Source organism: Panthera leo, chromosome C2, assembly GCF_018350215.1.
Source record: "Panthera leo isolate Ple1 chromosome C2, P.leo_Ple1_pat1.1, whole genome shotgun sequence".
NCBI lineage: Eukaryota > Metazoa > Chordata > Mammalia > Carnivora > Felidae > Panthera > Panthera leo.
In genome coordinates, this window is record NC_056687.1 from 150,404,745 (window position 1) to 150,427,356 (window position 22,612).

General features: G+C 49.3%; 1 protein-coding gene across 2 annotated transcripts in view; it reads right to left on the reverse strand.

Annotated features, from left to right (window-relative positions):
* Positions 1-22,612, reverse strand: part of LOC122198849 (myosin VIIA and Rab interacting protein) — a 370,836-nt gene that overhangs the window by 88,978 nt on the left and 259,246 nt on the right. For both annotated transcript variants that reach the window (XM_042903697.1, XM_042903696.1), the window contains exons 4-5: positions 9,241-9,377; positions 3,235-3,315 (exon numbers count right to left, since the gene is read on the reverse strand). In XM_042903697.1, the coding sequence (XP_042759631.1) occupies positions 3,235-3,315; positions 9,241-9,377 (218 nt within the window). The remainder of the gene's footprint in view (positions 1-3,234; positions 3,316-9,240; positions 9,378-22,612) is intronic.

Sequence of the window (22,612 nt, forward strand, 5' to 3'; positions counted from 1 at the left end):
AACCAAGTCTATCACTAACAACTCTGACCAAGTTCACCGAGCTCAACCACCTGCTGGCCCCAGACTGAGTGTCACATCCATGGCCACAGTTAATCTCTACAAGAATCCACTGAGTAGGTGCCATCTGACAGACAAACAGAGAGGTCAAGCAACTTGGCCAAGGTAACTCAGGGAGACAGGAAGAGAGATGAAGTTGGGATCCAGACTGTCTCCAAAGCCCTCGATTTTAACCGCAAAAGCGAGACAAATACAAGCTAACATGATTTAAAGTCTAATGCTATTGTTATTTTTAGCAAGCGTATTTTTTGCAAATGGCATATTGTTTGCAAATGGCGACAGGTGGATAGAAATGTCCCCATGTCAAAGGACTTTTGCAGGTGACAAAATTCTTTAATTTTTTTTTTATTTTGGAGAGAGAGAGAGAAAGAGAGAGAGAAAGAGAGAGAGAGAGAGAGAGAGAGAGAGAGAGAATCTCAAGCAGGCTCCACATTCAGCATGGAGTCCAATGTAGGGCTTGGTCCTGGAACCCTGGGGGGTGACCTGACACTAAATCAAGAGTCAGACCCTCAACCAAGTGAGCCACTTGGGTGCCCCAACCACATTCTTTTTGGATCTAAGTGATTGGAAGAGTTCTGCTTCCCCAGAAGCTAGATTTCTTCTTCTTACTTGAAAGTGCGAATTTCTATCATCCCTCTCTTAGTTCAGCCCGGAAACCTGATTCACACCAGGCACAAGAACACAGGTCTGCAAGGGCTGCGTGCCTATGTCTTCTTTGCCCGGATTTCAACTTCCTGTTTCCATTTATAGTCTCCTCCTCATGCATTATTTAACACATGCAAACCTCCTGAAAGCTGCCTCAAATCCTTTGTAGAGCGAGACTAGGTGTAAATACATCAACTCATTAATCAATCAAAAAAACTTAATTCAAGCTTCTTAGGCTCCTAAAGACACAAACGTGGACCCAGACTGGCATCTGGCAGACATGAGTAAATCTCTAAAGCCAAGCCGGTCAAGCTCAGAGCGATCCAGCCGGCTGACGGGTCCATTGTAAGCGGACTATGATGATAGTCACAAGACACCCGGATCGGGGCGACCCAGGTCGAGGCTCTGCGCACCTCAGGGTGCCCGACTGAACATGTATTTTCCCTAATGTCTCCACACGAACAGGCTACAAAATTGAGGTTGTCATGACACCAAGTACTCCCTGGAAGACACTGGATTTCCCATGTCTCTTCTTCAAGATACTAGCCAATATATTTGTCACAGAAGAAGTGCTTGTAAGCTCTTGCTGGTTCTGTGAGGGGCCCCATGATGCCTTGAGAGACAAACCAAGTCCACGGTCCTGTGTGCTTCCCAGGCTACTGGGTGGCGGGGATCATTACCCAGCTCCACAGGTCCCGTGCAAGTACGAGCCTGGAGCCATAACCCAAAGGCTCTGGATGCTGCGGTCGTGACTTCCAGAGGAGGAGGAAATGGAGCACTGAAGATGGTTTAGCTTGAAAGTGAAGTTCAGATCGGTGCCACAGAGGGAAAGACTGTTGGGGGGTGTAGAGGAAGGAGAAGAAGCCAGAGGCAGACTGACGTAAGCTCAGAAGGCCAGCAGACAACGGGATGGTCAGTTATAGGCATCAACCTGGCTAGGCTACTGTACCCAGTTATGTAATCAAACTGGGGTTATGAAGGTATTTTGTGGATGTGGTTAGCATCTACAGTAGTTGATCTGAAGCGAAGGGCACTGCCCTTTAGGTAACGTGGGTGGGCGTCATCCAAGCTGTTGAGAGCAAAGGCCTTAAGGGTACCAACTGAGGTTTCCGAGAGAAGAAAGCCTGTCTCAAGACTGAAGCATGGACTTCTGTCTGAGTCTCCCACCTACTGACCTACACTGTAGACTTCAGGCTTACCAGGCCCCACAACTGTGTGTGAGCCAAGTCCCTAAAATAAAATAAAATAAAATAAAATAAAATAAAATAAAATAAAATAAAATGAATCTGTGTGTGTGTGTGTGTGTGTGTGTGTGTGTGTGTGTGTGTGTATGTCCCACTGGTTCTGCTTCTCTGGAGGACCCTGGTGGATATGAACGGTCACCGAAGGCAATATCAATACCAGGGAATTGTGGGCAGGAGGTGCTCAGGCCATGGATGTCAGAATATCAGGATAGAAATTGAAGGACAGAATTGGAAACAGAGCTGACAGGAACTTGAGTGGCTGGGGCGAAGTAGCAGGGAGGGGGGCTGAGGGAAAGGGAACTCTTGCCGGTGGAGCTAGGCGGCTGAGGACCTTGATTAGGATGGGCTGAGGTTCAGATCACTGTAGGATTTACAGGGCTTAATAATCAAGCTTTGGAAATGTGAGTTTAGATCTCTGGGCTGAAATGAGTGCCGGGCATTGCAGCCTCGGCAGTGAATGGAGGTGCACGGGGGGCACAGGGGTGTAAGGTACCCCATGGAGAGGTTCCAGGCAGCAAGGATGGAGGAGGATGGGACCTTCCTGGGAAGGCACCCAAAGGAGAGAACGGAGAGCAGCTGTAGGGCGCCAGAAGCCGGGGACTCAGGAGGCTCTCAAGGTCCAGCGCTCAGGAGAAGGAGGTGAAATAGTGGAGAAGGTTTTATTTGAAACCGGAAGTTTGTTTGGCTTTTAACTTGTGCTCTAAGGGGACTATTATATTGGTATAAAAAAAGGAGAAGTGAATCAGGAAATGACACATTCTTTATAAGAATATTTTTATTTTATTATTATTTTTAAATGTTTATCTATTTATTTTGAGAGAGAGAGAAGCAGAGAGAGAGAGAGGGAGAGAGAGAATCCCAAGCAGGCTCTGCATTGTCAGCACAGAGCCGGATGCGGGGCTCGAGCTCACGGACTGTGAGATCATGACCTGAGCCAAAACCGAGAGTTAGACGTTCAATTTACGAAGCCACCCAGGCACCCCTGTAAGAATATTTTAATATGAGCTACGCGGGTGTATTCATTATTACATTCCAACTCCGGAAGATGGTATTGGAGCTCTGACTCACCAGGTGATGTGAGGTACCCAGGGGTGGGGTAGCAAATGCGTTTCTTTAGGCCACGCCTGGCGTATACTCACCAATTTCGATGATGGAGTCACACAAATGGCAACAACAAGAATGCCCGTGGAGACTCCCACACAGCCACAAGTAGTTGTGTCCAGCGGGGTCTGAAGGTGTTCCTAGCCCTCCAACTTCCCGTTAGCTATAAACTCTTAGGCAAACTCACCTTCAGACTGTCTATAAAATGTTGAATCACTGCCTGACACACTTCCTTCATTCTCCAGGTTTGCCTCGAAAAAGCTTCCTCCTACAGGGAGGGGGAAAGCGGGACAGAGAATAGGATTATCACAGGTCCCCAGGGAGCACAGGTGCACGGTCACAGAACTGGCAGGTCACCCGTACCCACTCTGATTAAGTCAGCTTTGCAAACAGGTTTAGGGAACCTCTGGGTTTTATAATAATGCTACAGTTTTGGACCAGTCACCCTTTTCTTCTCACAGTGATTTGTGGTGTTACATTGCTGCCTCCCCTAGCTTTCTTCCGGTACCTTCTTTGGAAGCAGCGTGGAGTCAAAAACAGAACAACAGATCGAAGTCAGAGACATGAAAGTTTGATTCCTGGACCTGCAAATTACTAGCCATGTGACCTTGAGTCTGTGACTTAACCTCTCGGACGCTCGGCTTCCTTACTAGAAGAAAGAGAAATCTCAAGAGCTCGTGACGGTGATGAGACCCTGTGGGTTTGGTCTTTAGCTGCAGTCTGTGGCACTGACCCACACAGCTGCCTTTAGCTAATGATTTAACTATCACCCTTCTCTTCTGTAGAAGGGAGTCCACGTGGAACAAGCCCAGAGATAGCCAAGGTCAACCCCCTGGCATCTGATCTTTGAAGGCCCGCTGCCTCTCCTCTGGTCTTCTCTGAATCGAACACACAATCCTAATCTTAATCCAGGCCGGGCAGAGCAGTTGGCTAAACCCTTTTTAAAGCCCTTTTCCAAGTTGGGGATTTTTATGATATGTGTTCATTCACCAAATGAGATCTCTGAAGATGGCGATGATGGGACTCTTTTAAAGTCACTGGATATTATATCCCTGGTACCCAAGATAGCACCTAACAGTGGGTGGCTCAAGAAAAATGGATTGGATTGGATGTTGGTGGGAACACTGATGGAACCCAGAAAATAAATATGGGTCTATGTGCCTTAGCTCAAAACGGGGCAAATGCCAGTAATGCTATGTCGAACTAAGCAACAGGCCTCCAGTGCTTATAATACACCCTGTGCTTTCTTGGATGGCTGTTAGGGGGGCTCCCATGTGGGAAATCCAGGGGTAAATGCTATAGGTATTTGAGGCAGGTTTAATAGCCGGCTACCTTCACGAAACAAGCCATTAGTGGGTAGCCTGTCATGGCGACTCAGTCTGACCATATATCATTCTCCGTGTTTGCCCAGCCTTTCATAATATATATGAAGTCCATTTATTCTAGCTCTGTGACCCTGAAGATGTGGCTTTGTCTTTCTGGGCCTCAGTGTCTTCACTTACGATGTAAGGCTTTAAGATGTCATCTCTGCAGACCCTAAGCTACAGATCTTAGTGCAAATATTTCACTGTGGCGTGGTTACAGCCAGTATTCATTCATCCATCCGGCCAAGAGTCCACAAGCACCTACTAACTAGGTGCCTGGCTCTGGGCTGGGTGTTAGGGTATACTGGTGAGCAAAGCCAGAAATCCTTGCTGCCCTGACCAATTGGATAGTCTAGTGGGAAAGAATTCATCAATCAAAGATTTATGTAAGTCAATGTAAAATTATAGATACGTTAAGTGCCCTGACTGGGTGCTTCATAGTATGGTGGACGTGTCTAACAGGGACAGTGAGTCACCAGGCAGAGGGGTGGTGGGCAGGCAGGCAAACAGCGTGCACAGGGAAGGCGGTGGGGGTAGCAGGTGCATCTGAGGACCTAAACAGGAGGCAGTGTGGCTGGGCTTGGAGACCCAGACCACACAGGGCATGGTGGCCGTATCTTTATTTTTTGATCTTTATTCCAACAGCCACATGAATAGCCAGTGAAGCTTCCATGGAGGTGATCTGGTCAGATTTGCACGTCCAAGTGTGCTCTGGCTGCCATCGGGAGAACGGCTTGGTGGGGGCAGTGAGGAAAGGCAGGGAGTGGAGGCCCTGAGTGCAGTGTGCTCTCGGTTGAGGGTCTCCGCCACCTACTGGGAAGAGCACTGAGGCAGGGCGGCAAGTGGGGGGATGTGCAGACCAGGAACGGTCTGGGAAACAGAGAGACCCGGGCATGTTTACAGATCAATAGGAAGGAACCAGTTAAGAGAGAGGCTGGCTTAGCAAGAAGGAAGGGATGCATGACCTTGAGACCTTCCCGGAAGGTGACAGGATCCAGTGTAGGGGTGCATACTACCTGCCCTGTGAAGGAGAAGGTGCGGTCATCTGCCGAGAGAATGGGGGAGGGTGGAGGGGGGAATGAGCAGAGAGAAGATCTAGAAATATCTTGGGGAGAATGAGCTGCCCAGAGGGCAAGCTCTTGCTCCGCATGATTTTGAACCTTCTAGTACAGCATCTCTCCCCCCGTGTCCCTTTAAATTCACAGGTGGGATCTTTCAGTGTTATTTAGGAATGGCAGAAAGCGGCTGAACTGTTCTGGAAAGCACTGATGTGGCAGTCACACCAGGTCATCCTATCTTTCGTGAGTTGCAGGAACCTCTGATTTCACACGGCTCAGCATTTTCAGAAGACCACGTTTGTCAGTCAAACCCCAGATGAAGGATGTTATAGACCTTTACAGGAATCACATCCAAAATAGATATACAGTGTTCATGAATAAAAAGGCAGGGCTTATTTCTCCCATTTTATTTATCCCATAAACGCGTATTTATCCAATAAACGCGTATGTTATTTATCCAACTGTCTAGAGATTAAGTACATTAATAACGACTACATTTATCATTTCACTTAGTGCCGCTTCTCTCTAGGGTAACCATTAAAAATGTCACGCTCAATCTATCGGATGAATCAGGCGAGCACTCGTTACCACTGGACACTATATTTTTAAAAAATTTATTTACTTATGATCTGACTTCTCCAACTGGCCTGCTGGCCCTGGGATGGTAGGGTCTTGTCTGTCTTGTCACTCAAACCAGGTGGGCACACAGTAGGTGTTCAATACATGTTTGCTGCATGTTTATTAAAGGAATGACTACATCTTAGATCTATCTGATGGAACTAATGGGTCTCCTTGTAGGCCTGGCCTATCCGGGTCACCTGATACGGGCTGTGGGAGGAGTAAGCCTAGCTTGGGAGGGCCGGAAGGACTGACGTGGGTGCAGGGCGGGCACCTGGTGGCTGACCCATAAGATTCTACGAACTCAGTGAATTTTCAATGGACTGAGGGTGCTCAGGCCAACTACGCTGGTCCTGGGGGTGGAGAGGTTTCACAGGTACAAGGAGCTCCACCCCGAGAGTTCTGGAGCAGAGCACATGCCTTGCGTGCTGTAGATATTGCATGTTATGTTCTGACCATCACGATTCTGAAAATGAGTACCCTTTGCTGGAGCTGAAGATGGGCCCATCTTATTTAGATGCTTGCTGCATAGGGCTGCCTGGGTGGCTCAGTCGGTTAAGCGTCCGACTTCAGCTCAGGTCATGATCTCACAGTCCCTGAGTTCGAGCCCTGCATCGGGCTCTGTGCTGACCGCTCAGAGCCTGGCGCCTGCTTCAGATTCTGTGTCTCCTTCTCTCTCTGCCCCTCCCCTGCTCGTGCTCTGTCTCTCTCTGTCTCAAAAATAAATAGAAACATTAAAAAAAAAAAAAAGAATGCTGCTGCACAAATTGTGGTCAGGTGCTCTCTGGGGCTCTCCATCTCGGCTGTGCCTTAACATACCCCATGGAGCTTTACAAAGTATCTGTACTGGGCTCACCTCCACAGATTCGGAAGTACGTGGCTGAGCGTGGAAGATGACCCTGTGCACTGTTTTAGAGCCCCCTAGGTGATTCCGGACTGAGTACGGTCGGGATTGAGGAAGGCAGGTAACAACAATGCAAGGGTGCTGGGTGATAGGTGGGAGCTCATTGTGAGGGCGCCCCAGTCATTTGGCGTAACCGGGAGGCCACGCGTGCCCTGGGGGATCTCCCCCTACTTGAGGCGTGACTGAATTTTCTAGGCGGTGTGTAGAATAAATCCCATTGTTTCATGATCGCGGCTTATCAGCTTTGACCATGATCTCACAAACCGTTTCTTGTCCCCTGGTCTTCGCTTCTGTTAAACAGAAATCTTAGTTTAAATGGCGCCCCGAATCATGAAAGCAACTGGCTGGAATGCTTCAGCGAAGCGTCTCGGTACCCACAAAATGCTTTCAAGATTAAGCGAGTGCCACGCTGAGGACAGAAGATGTGCCAGGGGTTGAGCCACACTTTGGGGACACAGAGGTGATGAAGCTATTGCTTCACAGGGTTGAGCAGGAGAGAGGCGTGTAAAGCATTCCCTGAAGGCCCGGATGAAGGAAGTGGTGAATCCCGAAGGCCCAGAACCCAGATCTGCCTCTATGGTGGCAGACAGCTACCCCCAGTGGATGGTTTTCCTCAGGAAGTGGCACGTGAAAATTTCAAAGCCCTGAGCTGGCCCGCTTGGGACACACGTCTGCCTGAGCCACCCTTGGGGCCTGAGGGAGACAGGGGAGGAGAGCAGACTTGTGGTCTGTTCGGCGGGATTCTCCACATGTTTGCTTTTCCCCTCGTCTTGCAGTAGGCAGTGGAGGTCTGAATTTGGTGACTGGTATAGGGGTACACCAAGCAGACCTGGGGGTGTATGTGAGAGAAAAGAAAGGATGAGATGCAGTCAAGTGAGCCAATAATATTCTGGAAACTTCCTGAGGTATCTCTCTGGGTTGAAAAATGACTGTTAACAGGATTCCTCTCAGGCTTTATTTCTTTTTTGGCCTCCATTCCTGGAGAAAAGGTTTTTCGAAAAACCAGCAAAGGGAAGATAAAAATAATCTGTAGAAACCTTCAGCGCTGCTCTCTTAGCTTAGGCTTCCTGAACGGTTTGAAAGATAGAGTCTAGCAACCACCACAAAAGGCCCTAATGATTCTCTGTGTTTAATGCGTCCTTTAATGCTTTCCTCCCTCGTCTCAGTGGCTGGCATATTTTTAGATAAGACATGGCCATAGACTTTATTGAAAATACAACAATGTAAAATAATGACGGCGAAAAAGCTCCAGAATGAGACGGATGAGATCTTTTTTCCTTCCCTCTTTCTCGTGGATAAAAAGCATTTACCTGTGTCAGCAAAGTGTTGGAAAAAATCTGCCTTCAGATAGAAGGAAAAAAAAAACAACAAACACGAGCCTTTTTTTGGAGGATACGCTGTTCATATTCTGACAACGATTTCTTTTTACTGGCTGGTCTAATAGAACTGAAGAATATAATTTCTCATTCTAATTACATTGGTTGTCTTAACTGTATAAAAACAGCGAAGGTAGAATTAGTCCTTCAGCCTTCCTGGGAGAGAAGCCCGTACTTTCCTGACTCTCCCAACACATCAAGTTCTGGAACTGGTGTGAGTAGAATTTTGGAGTAGGAGAGCAGGGGAGTGGAGGGCATACCTCAGAGTACAGACTAGTCTATGTGATCAAACAAAGAGGACTTTCTGACGTTTTAATCGTTAGGGGGAGACGATCCAGAATCTTTGATTTCTAGGGATCTAGAATTAATATGTCCACAACACGCAGAAATACTTTGGTCTTTTTTTTTAAATGTTAATTTATTTACTATTTTGAAGGGGGAGAGGGGCAGAAAAAAGAGAGAGAGAGAGAGAGAGAGAGAGAGAGAGAGAGAGAGAGAGAGAGAGAATCCCAAGCAGGCTCCATGCTTTGGGCACAGAGCCCGACTCAGGGCTCGAACTCACCAACTGTGAGATCACGACCTGAGCCAAAATCAAGGGTCAGACACTTAAGTGACGGAGCCACCCAGGGGCCCCAATACTTTGGTCTTCTCAGCACATCCGACAGCCCAGTGGGGATGCTGGCACGGGGTAACTCAAACTTAACAGAATCTTTGGTATTTAGCCTCCTACTTCTGATCCTCATTGGGGCCAGATAGTTAAGCAACTTTCTTGGTCCCAGTTGAGTGTGGCCGGTGTCGGGGGCCTCCCAGCCCGGCCTCCTTCCATCCCACCAGCCCCGCCAAGACTCCCAGAGCAGAGCACCGTCCACGTACCTAGAATATCGAAGCACGCCCCGCTCTCCAGCCGGTGTTTCCTGTACAGGTTCTTCAAGACCTTAGCACTGCCGAAGCGTTTGAAGCGACTCTTCACGTTATTGTAGAACCATTCCAGGGACTGGGTCCTCAGAAGCCTGCGGAAAACACAGAATTAGAAAACAAAATCAGAATTAAAAACCGGAGTGATTAAAATGGCGGGTGGCCAAAGGCGCCGTGATACTCCGCAGCTCCTTCCATCAAGACGTGGAGCGCCTTCTCCACTCTCGAGTCCGGGCTGGTGCGCGTGTGTGACTTGTTCGGACCGCGGAGATGGGTGGGTGTGACACTGCAGAGCTTGAGCCTTACGGTGACCTCTCTTGCCGCCCCTGGAGACCCTGCACCCCGTGACCACGCGAGCAGGCCCAGGCTGGCCTTCGGGGTGCCCACGGACACTTGGCCCAGATCACCCCTTCCGCCTCAGGCAATGACCGGCCCATCTCAGACAGGTGAGCGAGGGAAAAGGTGACAGGGACCTGGCGAGTGACAAGAGTGATAGCAGCCAGGAGGACAGCAGCGAGGATGAGGTCTAGGCCACCCGGACAAAGAGATATTCAGCAGCGGTGTGGATTCAGAAGAGGAAACAGCTGACTCTGGTGATGAGGACACAGGCCAGCCTGTGGCAGTGACGGGGGGGGGGGGGGGGGGGGTGGCCAGGGGAGCTGCAGCCACAGCCAGAGCCACAGTACCAGTCTCACCCCCAGGGGCAGCGAGCACTCAGCCCAGGAGGCTGGCAGTGAAGCCACAGCTTTGGATTCCAGGCACAGTGACCGAGTCCCAGGGCCCCCGGGACTGGCGCAGACACGATTACTGTGCACAGAAACGCATGTTTCCAGCGGTCTCTTTGTGAGCCCTCCGCCTTGTTCGTTTTCCTCCCCTCCTCCAAACCTTGGCTGTTATTAAAGCCAGTCTCTCTTTAAACAAATAAACAATTGACTGGAGATGCATGAGTGGCCTGAAGAAGGACCAGGAGAGCAAGCACGCACCTGAGTCCATCCAAACAGCAAGTGGATAAATGCTGGCCATTTTAAGCCACTGACTGATACACCTGCTTAATAGCAGACTTTGTATGTGATACTCCTGTTGCACTGACAACACCTCTCACTCAGCACGAGAGAGACAAGATTCTCCAGCCACTTATGCATTCAGCTGGGAGCACGGAGGGAAAGCAGTTTCTTGGGCAGTGCTGGAACGGTGGGTCCAGAACACTGACAAGATGCTTCTCTCTTTTTTTAATTTTTAAAAAAATTTTTAAGAAAGTTTATTTATATTTGAGAGACAGAGCTTGAGCGGGGAAGGGGCAGAGAGCGGAGGAGACACAGAATCCAACGCAGGCTCCAGGTTCCGAGCTGTCAGCACAGAGCCTGTGCACGATCGTGAGATCATGACCTGAGCCGGAGCTGGACGCCCAACCGACTGAGCCACCCCGGGCGCCCCTCTTTTTAAAATTTTTTAAAGTTTATTTATTTATTTTGAGAGAGAGCAAGACAGCGAGCAGGGGAGGGGCATAGAGAGAGGGAGAGAGAATCCCAAGCAGGGTCTTGCACCACCAGGACAGAGCCTGATGAGGGGCTCAAAGTCACGAACCGTGAGATCATGACCTGAGCCAAAACCAAGAGCCAGATGCTTAACTGACTGAGCCACCCAGGTGCCCCCAAGATGCTTCTCTTTTTCGCTTGATGACATATTTCTAAGGCCCTTCCATTTCAAGAATAGCTTTTATTGTTACTTTTATTATGAATGTCATAACACATACTCACTTTAGAGAATTCAGAAAAGCGAAACGAACATAAAGGCCTCTAATTCAATGGATGAACAAGCACATCTGTATCTACTCTTCCTCCCCAGATGCCAGTAAGATGGGAGAAGATACCCAAAGGGAAAAATCTACACAAATGAAGAACAGGGGTGAGAGCAAAACACCAGAGATTTTGACATATTTCTGGAAAATCGAAAGTGGATGATGGCATGAACGTAAGAGAGAATTCTGTCCTCCAGACAGGTACAGGATCTGGGCCTCCTGGACCGAGGGGTCCAACTTGGAGCTGGCTTGTGCCAAGAGCAGCACTGGTTGTGAGAAGGAATTCAGAAAGCTGATCTAATGGCTGCATACACAACAGTGAGGCCTCTCGGTCTCCATCCCAATTCCTAATCAAATGGACAACTGGTCCAGGGATGCTTTGTCCTTAGGCCCCAAACTGAAAACAGTCCTGTAATAAAATTGGACAATCTACTTGAAGAAGACTAGGGCTTGAATACAAGGGTCACACCTGCAGTGAAACCTTCCTTGGGCACCTTTGGAGGAGCGCCCCCCCACCCCCACCCCGCCAACACCTGCCCACCAGATCCTGTCCATCTACCTGAAGATGGGCCTGGCCGACAAACTTGGAGTTGTCAGTCAGCACATCACCCCCTGTTCAAAGGACAGGTCTGCTGGGAATACTAGCCTATCCATGTTAGTCATCTTTATTAATCAGCCAAGTCCTTTGTTAAAAAGTATTGAATAGACAACCAGAGATCACTAGAAATTTGAAACAATCCAATGGATTGGGAAAGAAGGACCAAGAGAAACTAAGAGAGAACTTTTAAAAAGAGAAATGAAGGTAATCTAGGGTAATGAAAATCACTCTAAACATTCTAATCAATTACAGTGATTTGAAACGACACTGTATCCCATCCATATAACAAGACTACATGGTGTGAAAAGTAAGTAATCAGGCAATAATAGTTTCTTGGACACAGAACCTATGATTGGTAAAATCTTCCCGAATGCAGAGCAAGAAGTCAAAAAGATAGGACTTATCGGAGAAAGGAACATGAGGATCAATTCAGTGGGCTCAGCATCTAACAGGATTCCAGCAAGGGAGAAGAGGAAAGAAAAAACATCAGACATATAACAGAATAAAAGGGGCCCAAGCTAAGAAAGGCAAAGGCATTTAGGTTAAGAGTCTACCAAAGGCCAAGCAGAATAAATTAAATACCAAACAAAATACAGCAGACAATCCTACCTACATACATCTAAGATTCAGACCCTCAAAAAGATGAGGCTTTGAAGGCTTCCAGACAGAAAAAAAGGGCATTTTTGCAAATGAACAAAAATATGAATGACATTAACATTTGAAATCTATAACACCGAATGCAAGGAGACAATGGAGCATGGGTTTCCTAAGCCCAGAGAAGAAATAACAGGAACTCAGAGTTCTATGCTCAAACTGTCATCGGAGGAGGGCCCAATAAAGGTATCTTCAGCCATGCAAGATCTCAGAAAGTTTATGTGCTTTCTGGGAGGAAAAAAATTCTTAAACCATAGGAGAGTGAAAAAACCATCTAAGAAAGAGGAAATCACCGCTGTCTAGAAAGAGGGAGTCAGTGCAGGGATCCAATGGGCAGAAGTCTCAGGTGCCAGCTGCACAGCAGGTATGAAAGGCGGGCAGTGCAAACAGGCCATTCAATAAGCACATAATTAAGAGGCCAAATGAATGCAGAGAGATGCTGAAGAAGGAGGCACATCTTCCTTTTGGCAATAAGAATAAAGAGAGATAATTAGAAGCCCCAGGGAAAACAAAACCAAAACTAAAACAGCAGCTCTAGAAAGCGACGGTCTAATCAGGAAGCACATTCAAGGCCGTCAGATTCTGCCAACTAACGAAGCAGAAGAAAAGAGGCAAACGGCTCGTGGCCCAGGTTCGTGGCCAAGGATCACATTTCCTTCTCTCTGCAGACTTCACGACAAGACTTTGGTCTATAGCAAATTGCATATATTGTATTACATATATAATATATGCATTATAATTTTATATGTATAATGAAAACACCATTTTACTTTTCACACTCTATTTATAGACAAAGCATGAAAGGCCCTCCCTGTCAAGACATTTGCATTTTTGGCTGAAGGCGAAACCAAGTCATCAGCTGGCCTGAAAGGAAGCCCGGATGCAGAGAGAGGCAGGAACAACACAGAAGGCTCACAGAGGCTAACTTCCTCATCTTGCACAGTGGGGTCCAGACCGGCTTCTCGAATATATGGACAACAATCACGGTTTAAATATGTCATGTAAAGTGACAGAGGTCACCGGGTTTTAATAAAACTTTGGGGGGAGGGGAAAGAGGTAGCAAGGACGTGGGCCAGGCATGAAAGTCTAAAGTTGACGAATCAAGAAATGGTAAGATCAACACGTTAGTTAGAATTTTAGCAGTAACCCTAAGGCATGTTTACAGGTGACTGCTTGGGGCATTGGGGCTTGGCATGTTGCTGGGGGCATGAGATCCTTTAACTTTCATATCATTTTATATTGCTTGAATTCTTTTTTGACCAGGTACATGCATTGACGTAAAAGCACTGAAATAAAAACAAAAGGGGCGTCTCGGTCAGGTGGGTGGCTCAGTCAGTTAAGTGTCCAGCTCTTAATTTCAGCTCAGGTCGTGATGTCACAGTCATGAGCTCGAGCCCCACGTTGGGCTCTGTGCTGGTCGTGGAGCCCGCTCAAGATTCTCTCTCTCCCTCCCCCTCTGACCCTCTCCCCAGCTCATGCTCTCAATCTCTCTTTCTCTCTCTCAAAAAAAAAAAAAAAAAAAAAAAACATAGGTAAAAGAAGATTTTTTAAAAAAATCACCCCAAAGTCTTACCACTGGAACTTGACATCTGAAGTGTTTGTTATGGACTGAAAGTCTATATCCCCACAAAAGTCCTATGTTGAAACCGAATCCCCGATGTGATGTTACCTGCGGGTGGGGGGCTTTGGGAGGTGGGGCCCTCATGAACGGGATGCTGTCACTATAAATGAGACCCTAGAGCGCTTCGTCCCCTCTCCTACCGTGTGAGGACACAGCGAGAAGCCGGCCGTCTATGAGCTGGGAAGCGGCTCCTGGCCAGACACCAAGTCTGCCCGTGCCTTGATCTTGGCCTTCCCGGCCTCCAGGACTGTGAGAGATACGTTCCTGTTGTTTAGAAGTCACTCAGTCTGCGGCATTGTAGGATAGCCGCCGGGAACAGGTGGTACGTGTGGGCGTGTATGTGTGTGCACACGTGTGTGCATGCACGCCTAACGCAACACACATGGGGAAGACAGTGTCGGTCTCAAGTCTGTTGGTGCAGAAGGGGCCCCAGGGCCAGTGTCGCTCTGAGGGACCACGTTTAAGAGGGAGGAAGCTCCGCCCCCTTCCGATAAAGCCCAGCCGACAAAAGCTGTGGGGCAGCATCAGTGCAGCCACCAAGAGTACCCAGGAAGCAGTGAGGGTGGCAGTGGAGGGGCACCCCTCCTAAAAGGCTCAGGACTTCACTGAAGAGAAGTTCTGGACGGGCTTGCTCCTGAGCACATGCGAGGGACCTCCAGTACACGTAATATGCACACTGTCTTTTCTTAATTTGTTTTTAACGTGTATTCATTTTTTGAGAGAGAGAGAGAGAGAGAGAGAGAGAGAGAGAGAGACAGAGCCTGAGTGGGGGAGGAGACACAGAATCCAAAGCCGGCTCTGTCAGCACAGAGCCCGACACGGGGCTCGAACTCACGAACTGTGAGATCATGACCTGAACTCACGAACCGTGAGATCATGACCTGAGCCGAAGTCCGACGCTTAACTGACTGAGCCACCCAGGCGCCGCCCCCCCACCCCCACCCCGACACCGTCTTTTAACAAACATGGGATCACAATGACTTCGATCCCGCCGATGCCTGCAGAGCTCAGTCTGTCACTTCATTCAAGTCTCGGCACAAACGTCACCCCCTTGTGAGGCCCTGCCTGGCCACTTTGGCTAGAGTACCACGACCACACCAACACGTCTTGTATCGGTCTCCTTTTCTCTCTCCGTTTCCCCATAGAGTACTTCTCTGCCCCTCATGCGTCATTATATATAATTGTATAGAGTTACTTACAAGTTAATATGCTGATGCATTAATTAATGATTGTTAAATTGTTCATGATTTCTTTCTCCTTTCCAACAGAACGTAATAAGCTCACGGGAAACAGGGTTTTTTTTCCCCACTCCTGTATCCTAAGTGCCTAGACCCACCGTGTGCACACAGCGGACCCTCAATAAAATCCGGTGAGTGAGGGACACACACTGTGTTAACTTACTGTTTTCACTTGCTATTCCTGATTGAGTTCAATGCCCTTAACCAGTCTTCCCCCACGGCACCTTTGGCAGTCCCAGGGTTCTCCGCGGTTTGGATGCAGCCTGCTTTACGTAACTGATCTCCTATCTTCGGACGCAGAATTTTTCCCCATTTTGTTTTCTATTAACAACAATTCTAAGACACGTATGTTGGTGGCTATGGTTTCACACAGCCACGATTGTGGATTCTGGAAGCGGAATCACTGGGCTCACAGATATCAATCTTTCATAAAGTTTGTACCAGAAAGCTTGCTCCTCGCCTGGGCGTGGGATTCTAAAATCCTCAAAGTGGCCTCACATGGAAAAGAAAGCCCCAGAGGAGTGGCTGACGGCTCCGTGCAAAGCCCACCTGTGGTCCCTACGTGCAGCCCAGGAAGGAAGGCGAGCATCACCTCCTCCGCACTCCGGTTTGACCCCCAAGAGGGCATTTAGAGGCTGGTCTCCACCGAGGGGGAAAAAAGCAGCTATCCAACAGCACGTACCAAATGTCTCATCCCTTTTATTTAAAACTGCATTATATCACCCGTATCATCGCTATGAAAACAAATGGACACGGTTATGCGAGTGCTTGTTCCGTCTTAGGCACTGTGCCAAAAGCTTTCCTCGAATCCTTTTACTTAAGGGGCGCCTGGGTGGCTCAGTCGGTTAAGCGGCCGACTTCGGCTCAGGTCACGATCTCGCGGTCCGTGAGTTCGAGCCCCACGTCGGGCTCAGTGCTGACAGCTCAGAGCCTGAAGCCTGTTTCAGATTCTGTGTCTCCCTCTCTCTGACCCTCCCCTGTTCATGCTCTGTCTCTCTCTGTCTCAAAAATAAATAAAACATTAAAAAAAAAAAAAGAGTATTTACTTAATTCACAGAGCATAGCACGGGGAGTTAAGACCATGCGTGCTGAGGCAGGTTGGGACGGGCCCAGGGATTTGCTACCTGTGTGGGTGCTGAGCAAATTCCTGTCTGTGAGCCTCAGTTTTTTCGTCTATAAGATGGGGATGACAGTAACCACCTCGTAAGGCGGTTTGAGGATTAAATGATAGAACACAAGCAGTAAGTTGCCTGGCGAAATGTGATTTCTTAAGACAGCTCGGTGATTTCTTAAGACAGGCTCGGGGATTTCTTAAGACAGCTCCACAAGGGCGAGCCTCATTGGGATAGATGGTTAAGTCGAGATGTAGTAAGATTGACTGTGTCGCCCAAAGGAGCAAAGCGCGTCAGCAGGGATTCAAAACGGGAGCTCAACCATGCAGATCTGCTCGCCACGGGCATTCAAAGGGAAGAGAGATTGGCTCTCCTTAGTGTATTTTCCTGTAGCGTTTTAATTCACTACAAAGAATAACTGTCATTTAGTTTAGCATCTGTCACTTTTATCCAAAACCCATACAGCTATTTTCAGAATAAACACTAACACGGCAGACAGGAGAAAAAGTACAGAAGACTTTGTCCTTGGAAACCATAACATCTGGGCTTACGATTTATTTGATAGCTTTAAAAGCACAAACGGAATGTGACTCTAGAAATGTTCTCCAGGCCACATCCCCGGTGCACTGCCCTGCTCTCCGAGCCGTCGACCATCACAAAGGACCTGTTGGTGGCTCAGCAATGTGGCTGAGGGTCCACAATGGTACTGTTGGGGGATAGTTGCTACTGTGCTCCACATTCCTTTGACCAAAGGACATTCCCTGTCCTTTTGGGACACTCACCCTTCCCTCCTAACGGAGGGTAAGTTGTTCTGGAAAACCTAGCACCCCTTCCCCTCGCCCCCCCCCCCCCCCCAACACCGCCCTGGTCAGCATGCGGGTGGTCACATGACACAGACCAGCGAACCCAGGTCAAGATGGAGGTTTTTGCTGCCGCTCTTGGAAGGCGGGGTGCTGCCTTTCTGCTGGGCTGGCCCCACAGAGGAAGGAAAGCCCAGAACTGCTGGGGCCATCCCGCCCATCACTTGGGGGATATCTGTGGTCTTCTGGACAGAAGCAGATCTGATGTTGGAAAGGGACAGGATCCTGCTGCTATACTTTGAACACTTGTATCTCCTCAAGCCCAAGGTCAAGCTCTGGACTCGTCTATTACATGAGCCAGTAATTTCCCTCTTTTACACCTTTTGGAATTGGTTTCCCTTACTGGCAACCAAGAGTCTTCATACCTCAAGTATACAAAAGGATGAGCTCTTTCCTCCATGATTGCACCCAAACTTTTGGCATTCAGAAGCACGTTAATGACCTCTACAGTGGAAGCCCCAGTGTGCTCAAGTCTTGGAGTGGGACCAGGGCACCGCCCTGGGCTGCTGGGAGGTGGGAGGCCGGCACCGAATCCTTGGAGAATGACTGTCAAAACCACAGCCTGATTTGGGAGCAGAAAGCTTTTCTCTTACAAAGTGATGTGTTTTAGACTATGTTTTGACTTAGCGTTACCGTGGAGAGCTTTCCTGGAAGTCAGGCAAGGCTCGGTCAGGATGACCTTCATTTCATATTAGCACTCTTATTTCACTTATGTAAAATCTCAGGGCCCAGAGGAAACTCATGGGACGCACGTGATTCGTGGGGGAGGGGTGTGGGGAGGGGGCTGTGAGGATGCCAGCACCAGCGGGGACTGGGTAAATGTGCTCCTGGGGGCTCCCTGGTCTCAGGGAGGCTGGAGACCTCAGGGTAGTCCGGTCTCTAGCCTCCACCTGAACAGACACGACTGCAGGCAAGAGCGGACGGGAAGGAAGGAACCTCGTGTCGGCATCCTGCTCGAGTGGAAGGCAGAATGGAATCCTGTGCGTGCATGTGGACTCCTTCACTTGTCCACTCACCCATTCTTTAATTCCCTCGCTATTTCTTGCGTGCCCCCTGGGGCAGGCACCGTGCCAGGGATATTGGCGGTCACACACAGATAAGGCGGCTACCCCTCAGTGCTGCCAGACTAATCTCAAAGAGTGCCAGGTGCGTCATGAGATGGGATCAAGAGGAAGCCAAAGGTATCTCAGGAGTGGCCGGACATAGGCTTTGGCTTCTGGATTATTCCCACCGGTGGATGCGACACTACATGTGGAGGAGAGGAGACGTAGGCAGGGGTGGGAGCCACCCTCCTGGTGACGAGGCTTGCCAACAGCTTCCCAACCCGGAACTGTCCAGAGGGACCCTGCTTGACTTCCCTGGCTTATTCTGTAAACGATCCCGAGTTATCCCTAAGGATGTTTGCACAGCGATTCTCAGCACGCTGTAGGTTCACCAACTTAAGTGTGAACGTTTCTTTAAATACTAAAGAGTTTTAAAAGTCAGCAGCGAACCTTTCAACTTCAGCAATACAACATAGGCAGAATTGATGACTTTTGGTCCTGGGAGCTACTTCGTCCTCTGGAAAATGTGATATTAATGGTACCTCGCAAGGCTGGAGGGAGAATTAAATAACTCAGCCCAGGGTGCCCAGAGAAAGGGCAGGCCCACGGTGCCAGCTGAGTCTGATGTGAGTGGACACATCTTTGGGGCATGGCCTCCCACGTCCGTATTCACTAAACGCTGCAAACGCGTGGTCCCGTGTGGGGCATGTGCTTTGATGGGGATGATGGCACTATCTATTGGCAGGAGGGTTTCCCCCCAGATGCACCTGCTCTTGGAGATGCTGATAAGCCCTTCCTCTGGCACCCCATCGTCCCTTCCTACTCCGCTCCCATGTTGCAATGAGAGATGTTACCGACAAGGCAGAAAACAAGACTGGGCACGACAAACTACTTAGGTGATGCAACTAAGCATATGGCACAGGGGTCTGCCTGGACTGTCCTCCAAGACCTCATAGACCTGTCAGGACAAGAAAGTGCCCAAGGGCCTGAGGCCATGGGTGTGGCCACCTTACTGTGAAGCTCCCGAAGGAGTGAGTGAGTGAGTGCTGGGCCCCAGGACAGGCTGGGTGAGCCCCTCGAGTTACACTGGGGAAGCACAGCACCGTGGAAAGAGCTGTTCGAATTCAAGGGAAGCACAGTCCAAATTCTGGTTCTCCTGCCGTCCTGCGAGGTCACTCCGCCTCTTGGTGCTTTGGCCCCCTCTGCAAAGTAGCCGGAGAGGTGACGTGACAAACAAAAGATGTAGCACGTGCCGATTGCGGCAAAAACCCACCTCAGGCAAGTCACTTAACCTCCCCCTGCCTCCGTTTCCTCACCTGTAAGATGGGGATAAGCACAACCATAGCGCGTAGGGAGCAGCTGATGGGCAAATCCAAGTCAAGTGCTCAGCCCTGACCCAACTCAACCGCTGTCCTCACTGAGTTCGAGGCGCTTCAAAAGAAGTGTATGTAGAGGAAGAGGGTCAGGTGTCCCACTCTGAGAGGGTGACAAGAGAGCGGGGTGTGACAGTGAGGGGGGGCAGGGTAGGCAGACAGGTCAGAAGCCCTGTTCCAGGCTGGACTGACAGCGGGAGGTAGGACGGAACGCCACCTCCCATCAGAAAGAAACATGAGCACCCCACCTTCACGGACGGAAGTGCCCAACTTCCTCCCTCGACCCCTAATGGTCTGTTCTGTCTTTGAGGAGACTGACGCTTCCTTATAAAGTGCTCGAAGGAGGAGTGCGTGTGTCCCCGATGGTCTGGCAGTTTCACTCTTGGAATCTCCCCAGAGAAGCACTCACAGGTGTCCTCAGGGGTATTCCCTGAAAAAAAAAACTGTGAACAGCCTTGGCTCATTCATTCATTCCTTGTTCATTCACTCGCTCGTACATCAAATACAAATTCATTCGTGAGCACCCACCACACGCCAGGTGCTGGGGTGAGCACCGTATCCTGCAACGGACAAAATGGACAAGGTTTCAGACATTCTAGGTGGAGGAGACAGGAAGTGCAAAGGCCCTGGGGCCTGGTTTGCTTCCAATATCTGAACGATAATAACAAAGAGGTAACTGTCTGGAGGGGAGTGAACCAAGTGAGGAGTCTGTCAATGAGAGAATGGTTAAGTAAACTGCGGTGTATTCACTCCACAAAAGATTAAAAGATTACACAGTGATATTAAACGGATGAGCCAGATCTACCCTTATCAACATGTTTAATCTATAAAACAAACTTCAGAACCCTATGGGCTGATCATGCCATTAACGTAAGTTGGAAGCATCACATAAAGTGACTATGTGTATGTGTATATATAGTTATATATAAGTTGCAAAAGTGAATTATCTGTATGGGAACAATGTGTCCAATTTCAAGGAGAGAAGGGTTTGGAGTCAGAGAGGGCTCACAATGGAGCTTCAACAGAGTCAGTAATATCTCATCTCCATAAAATCTGTTCTTTTTTTTAATGTTTATTTATTTTGAGAGAGAGAGAGAGAGAGAGAGCCCGGATGCAGGGCTCGAACTCACAAACTTTGAGATCATGACCTGAGCTGAAATCAAGAGGTGGACACTTAACCAACTGAGCCACCCAGGCGCCCCACCGCAAAACCTGTTCCGGCGGGGTCCACGAGGGCTGCCCCATCAGGACGGACACGACTGGCCCATGGGTGTCTTTGTAGCCTGCCGGGAACTTTGGAGTAGGCCTGGGGCAGTCCACAGTATAAACACAAGAAAACCCAGCAGAATCCGCAACACGTATCTTGCCACCTATCGTCCTCATTCTTAATAAAACCTCATCCAACCTCTTCATCTGTTCTCTAAGCACAAACCTTTATTGGAGCACTTTCCGGCGCTGTTTTCATAAATTATTTTAGGACCTGTCATCACTGCTAAGTTAAGCGTCCACTAAGAGAAGAAGCCTCTGCAGACACACTTCACAGTTTGCACTATGATGCCACGTCTCCTAAGATGATCTCCGCGAAGAGAACAAGAATATATTGCTTCGGGTTTTCTTTCCTTTTTTTTTTTTTTTTTTTGTAAACCCCAACCATAACCGGCTCTTAAGTTGTTATCTTTCCCGGCTTCGCAGGAGGGTTCTTAGTCTGCGGGTGGATGAATTCTTGTTTTTCTGGTTGACTCAACAGACATCACTTTCTTTAAATCTCCCTCGTGCCCTGCACTGCAGATCTCATGCCGTCTACCTTCCTCCTCATGCTACGACCGTAGGCACCCCCCCAGCACAAGCTCTACGTTCTCCCCAGCACGGAAAACTGTGTGGGCTGCACAGTGACCTCTGACCCCACGCCATCGGCCCCTCAACGTTTGCTAATCCCCACCATGAACCAATGGTCCATGAGCCACAGGAGTCTCCCCACGGCTGTGTGTCAGCCCCAACAAAACCCAATTTGCCGCCAGGCCCCAAAGAAGGAGGGCTGGTCTGGGATGGGAGAATGTGTCCACGTCCAGACTGGACCGCTAGCCCATGCTGTGTGATGTCACGGGCTCAGCTGCTGGACACCGTGCCCGTCTCTGCGCATGGCCCCGGTGTAGCGCGGGGTCGGGTGAAGATTCTGCACCATCCCTGGGGACAGCCTGCGGTGGTTCAACCCTCTTGGACGGCCCGTGTTCCAACCAGGAAGGAAGGGCTGGACGGCAACCTCATGCGCCCAGAGTTGGGCTTCCTGAAGAGGTCTGTCTGGTGTCAGACTCTCTGGGGGGTCAACACCCAGAGGGAACCGGGGTTTCTTCTTGGTCTAGCCCTGGCCCAGGAAGATACCTAACTGTGGTCTTACCGTTTTCACTCCCCCAGCTGTGGGGCTTCTGGGAAATTGGTCTGCCGCCCAAGTAGTCTAGCTCTGGACGTATTAAAGTGTGACAGAGTCTGGTTCTCAAAGTCACAGGTGGGCACAGAGAAGGGCTAGGAGAGGAGGCAGCTGCAGTCAGAGCTGAGCACCTCCGGGTCCACAGCCACGGGGCCCAATCTTTTCAGTCTGAAAAGTGGGGGGAGGTGGGGGGTAAGTACATTTGTTTGGGAAACTCGTGTGTGTTTTTTAAGTGTATTTATGTATTTTGAGAAAGAGAGAGCAGACTAGGGGCAGAGAAAGAGGGAGAGAGAGAGAATCCCAAGTAGGCTCCACACTGTCAGCACAGAGCCTGATGCAGGGCTCAAACCCACGAACCGTGAGATCATAACCTGAGCCGAAATCAGGAGTCAGACACTCAACCGAAGGAGCCCCCAGGCGCCCAGGGGAACATCTGGGATGACAACGGGGCACCCGCTTGGAGTCAAGTTCTCTTCTGCGGCTAAAGTCCAACCAAAACAAAAGATGGAGCTCCTTTCCTGCAGCTACGGAGAATCAGCAACCTATTTTCTGCATTCTTTAAAGCCTTTTTCCCCATTTTCTCTCCGCCCTGTCTCATTATCCTGTGT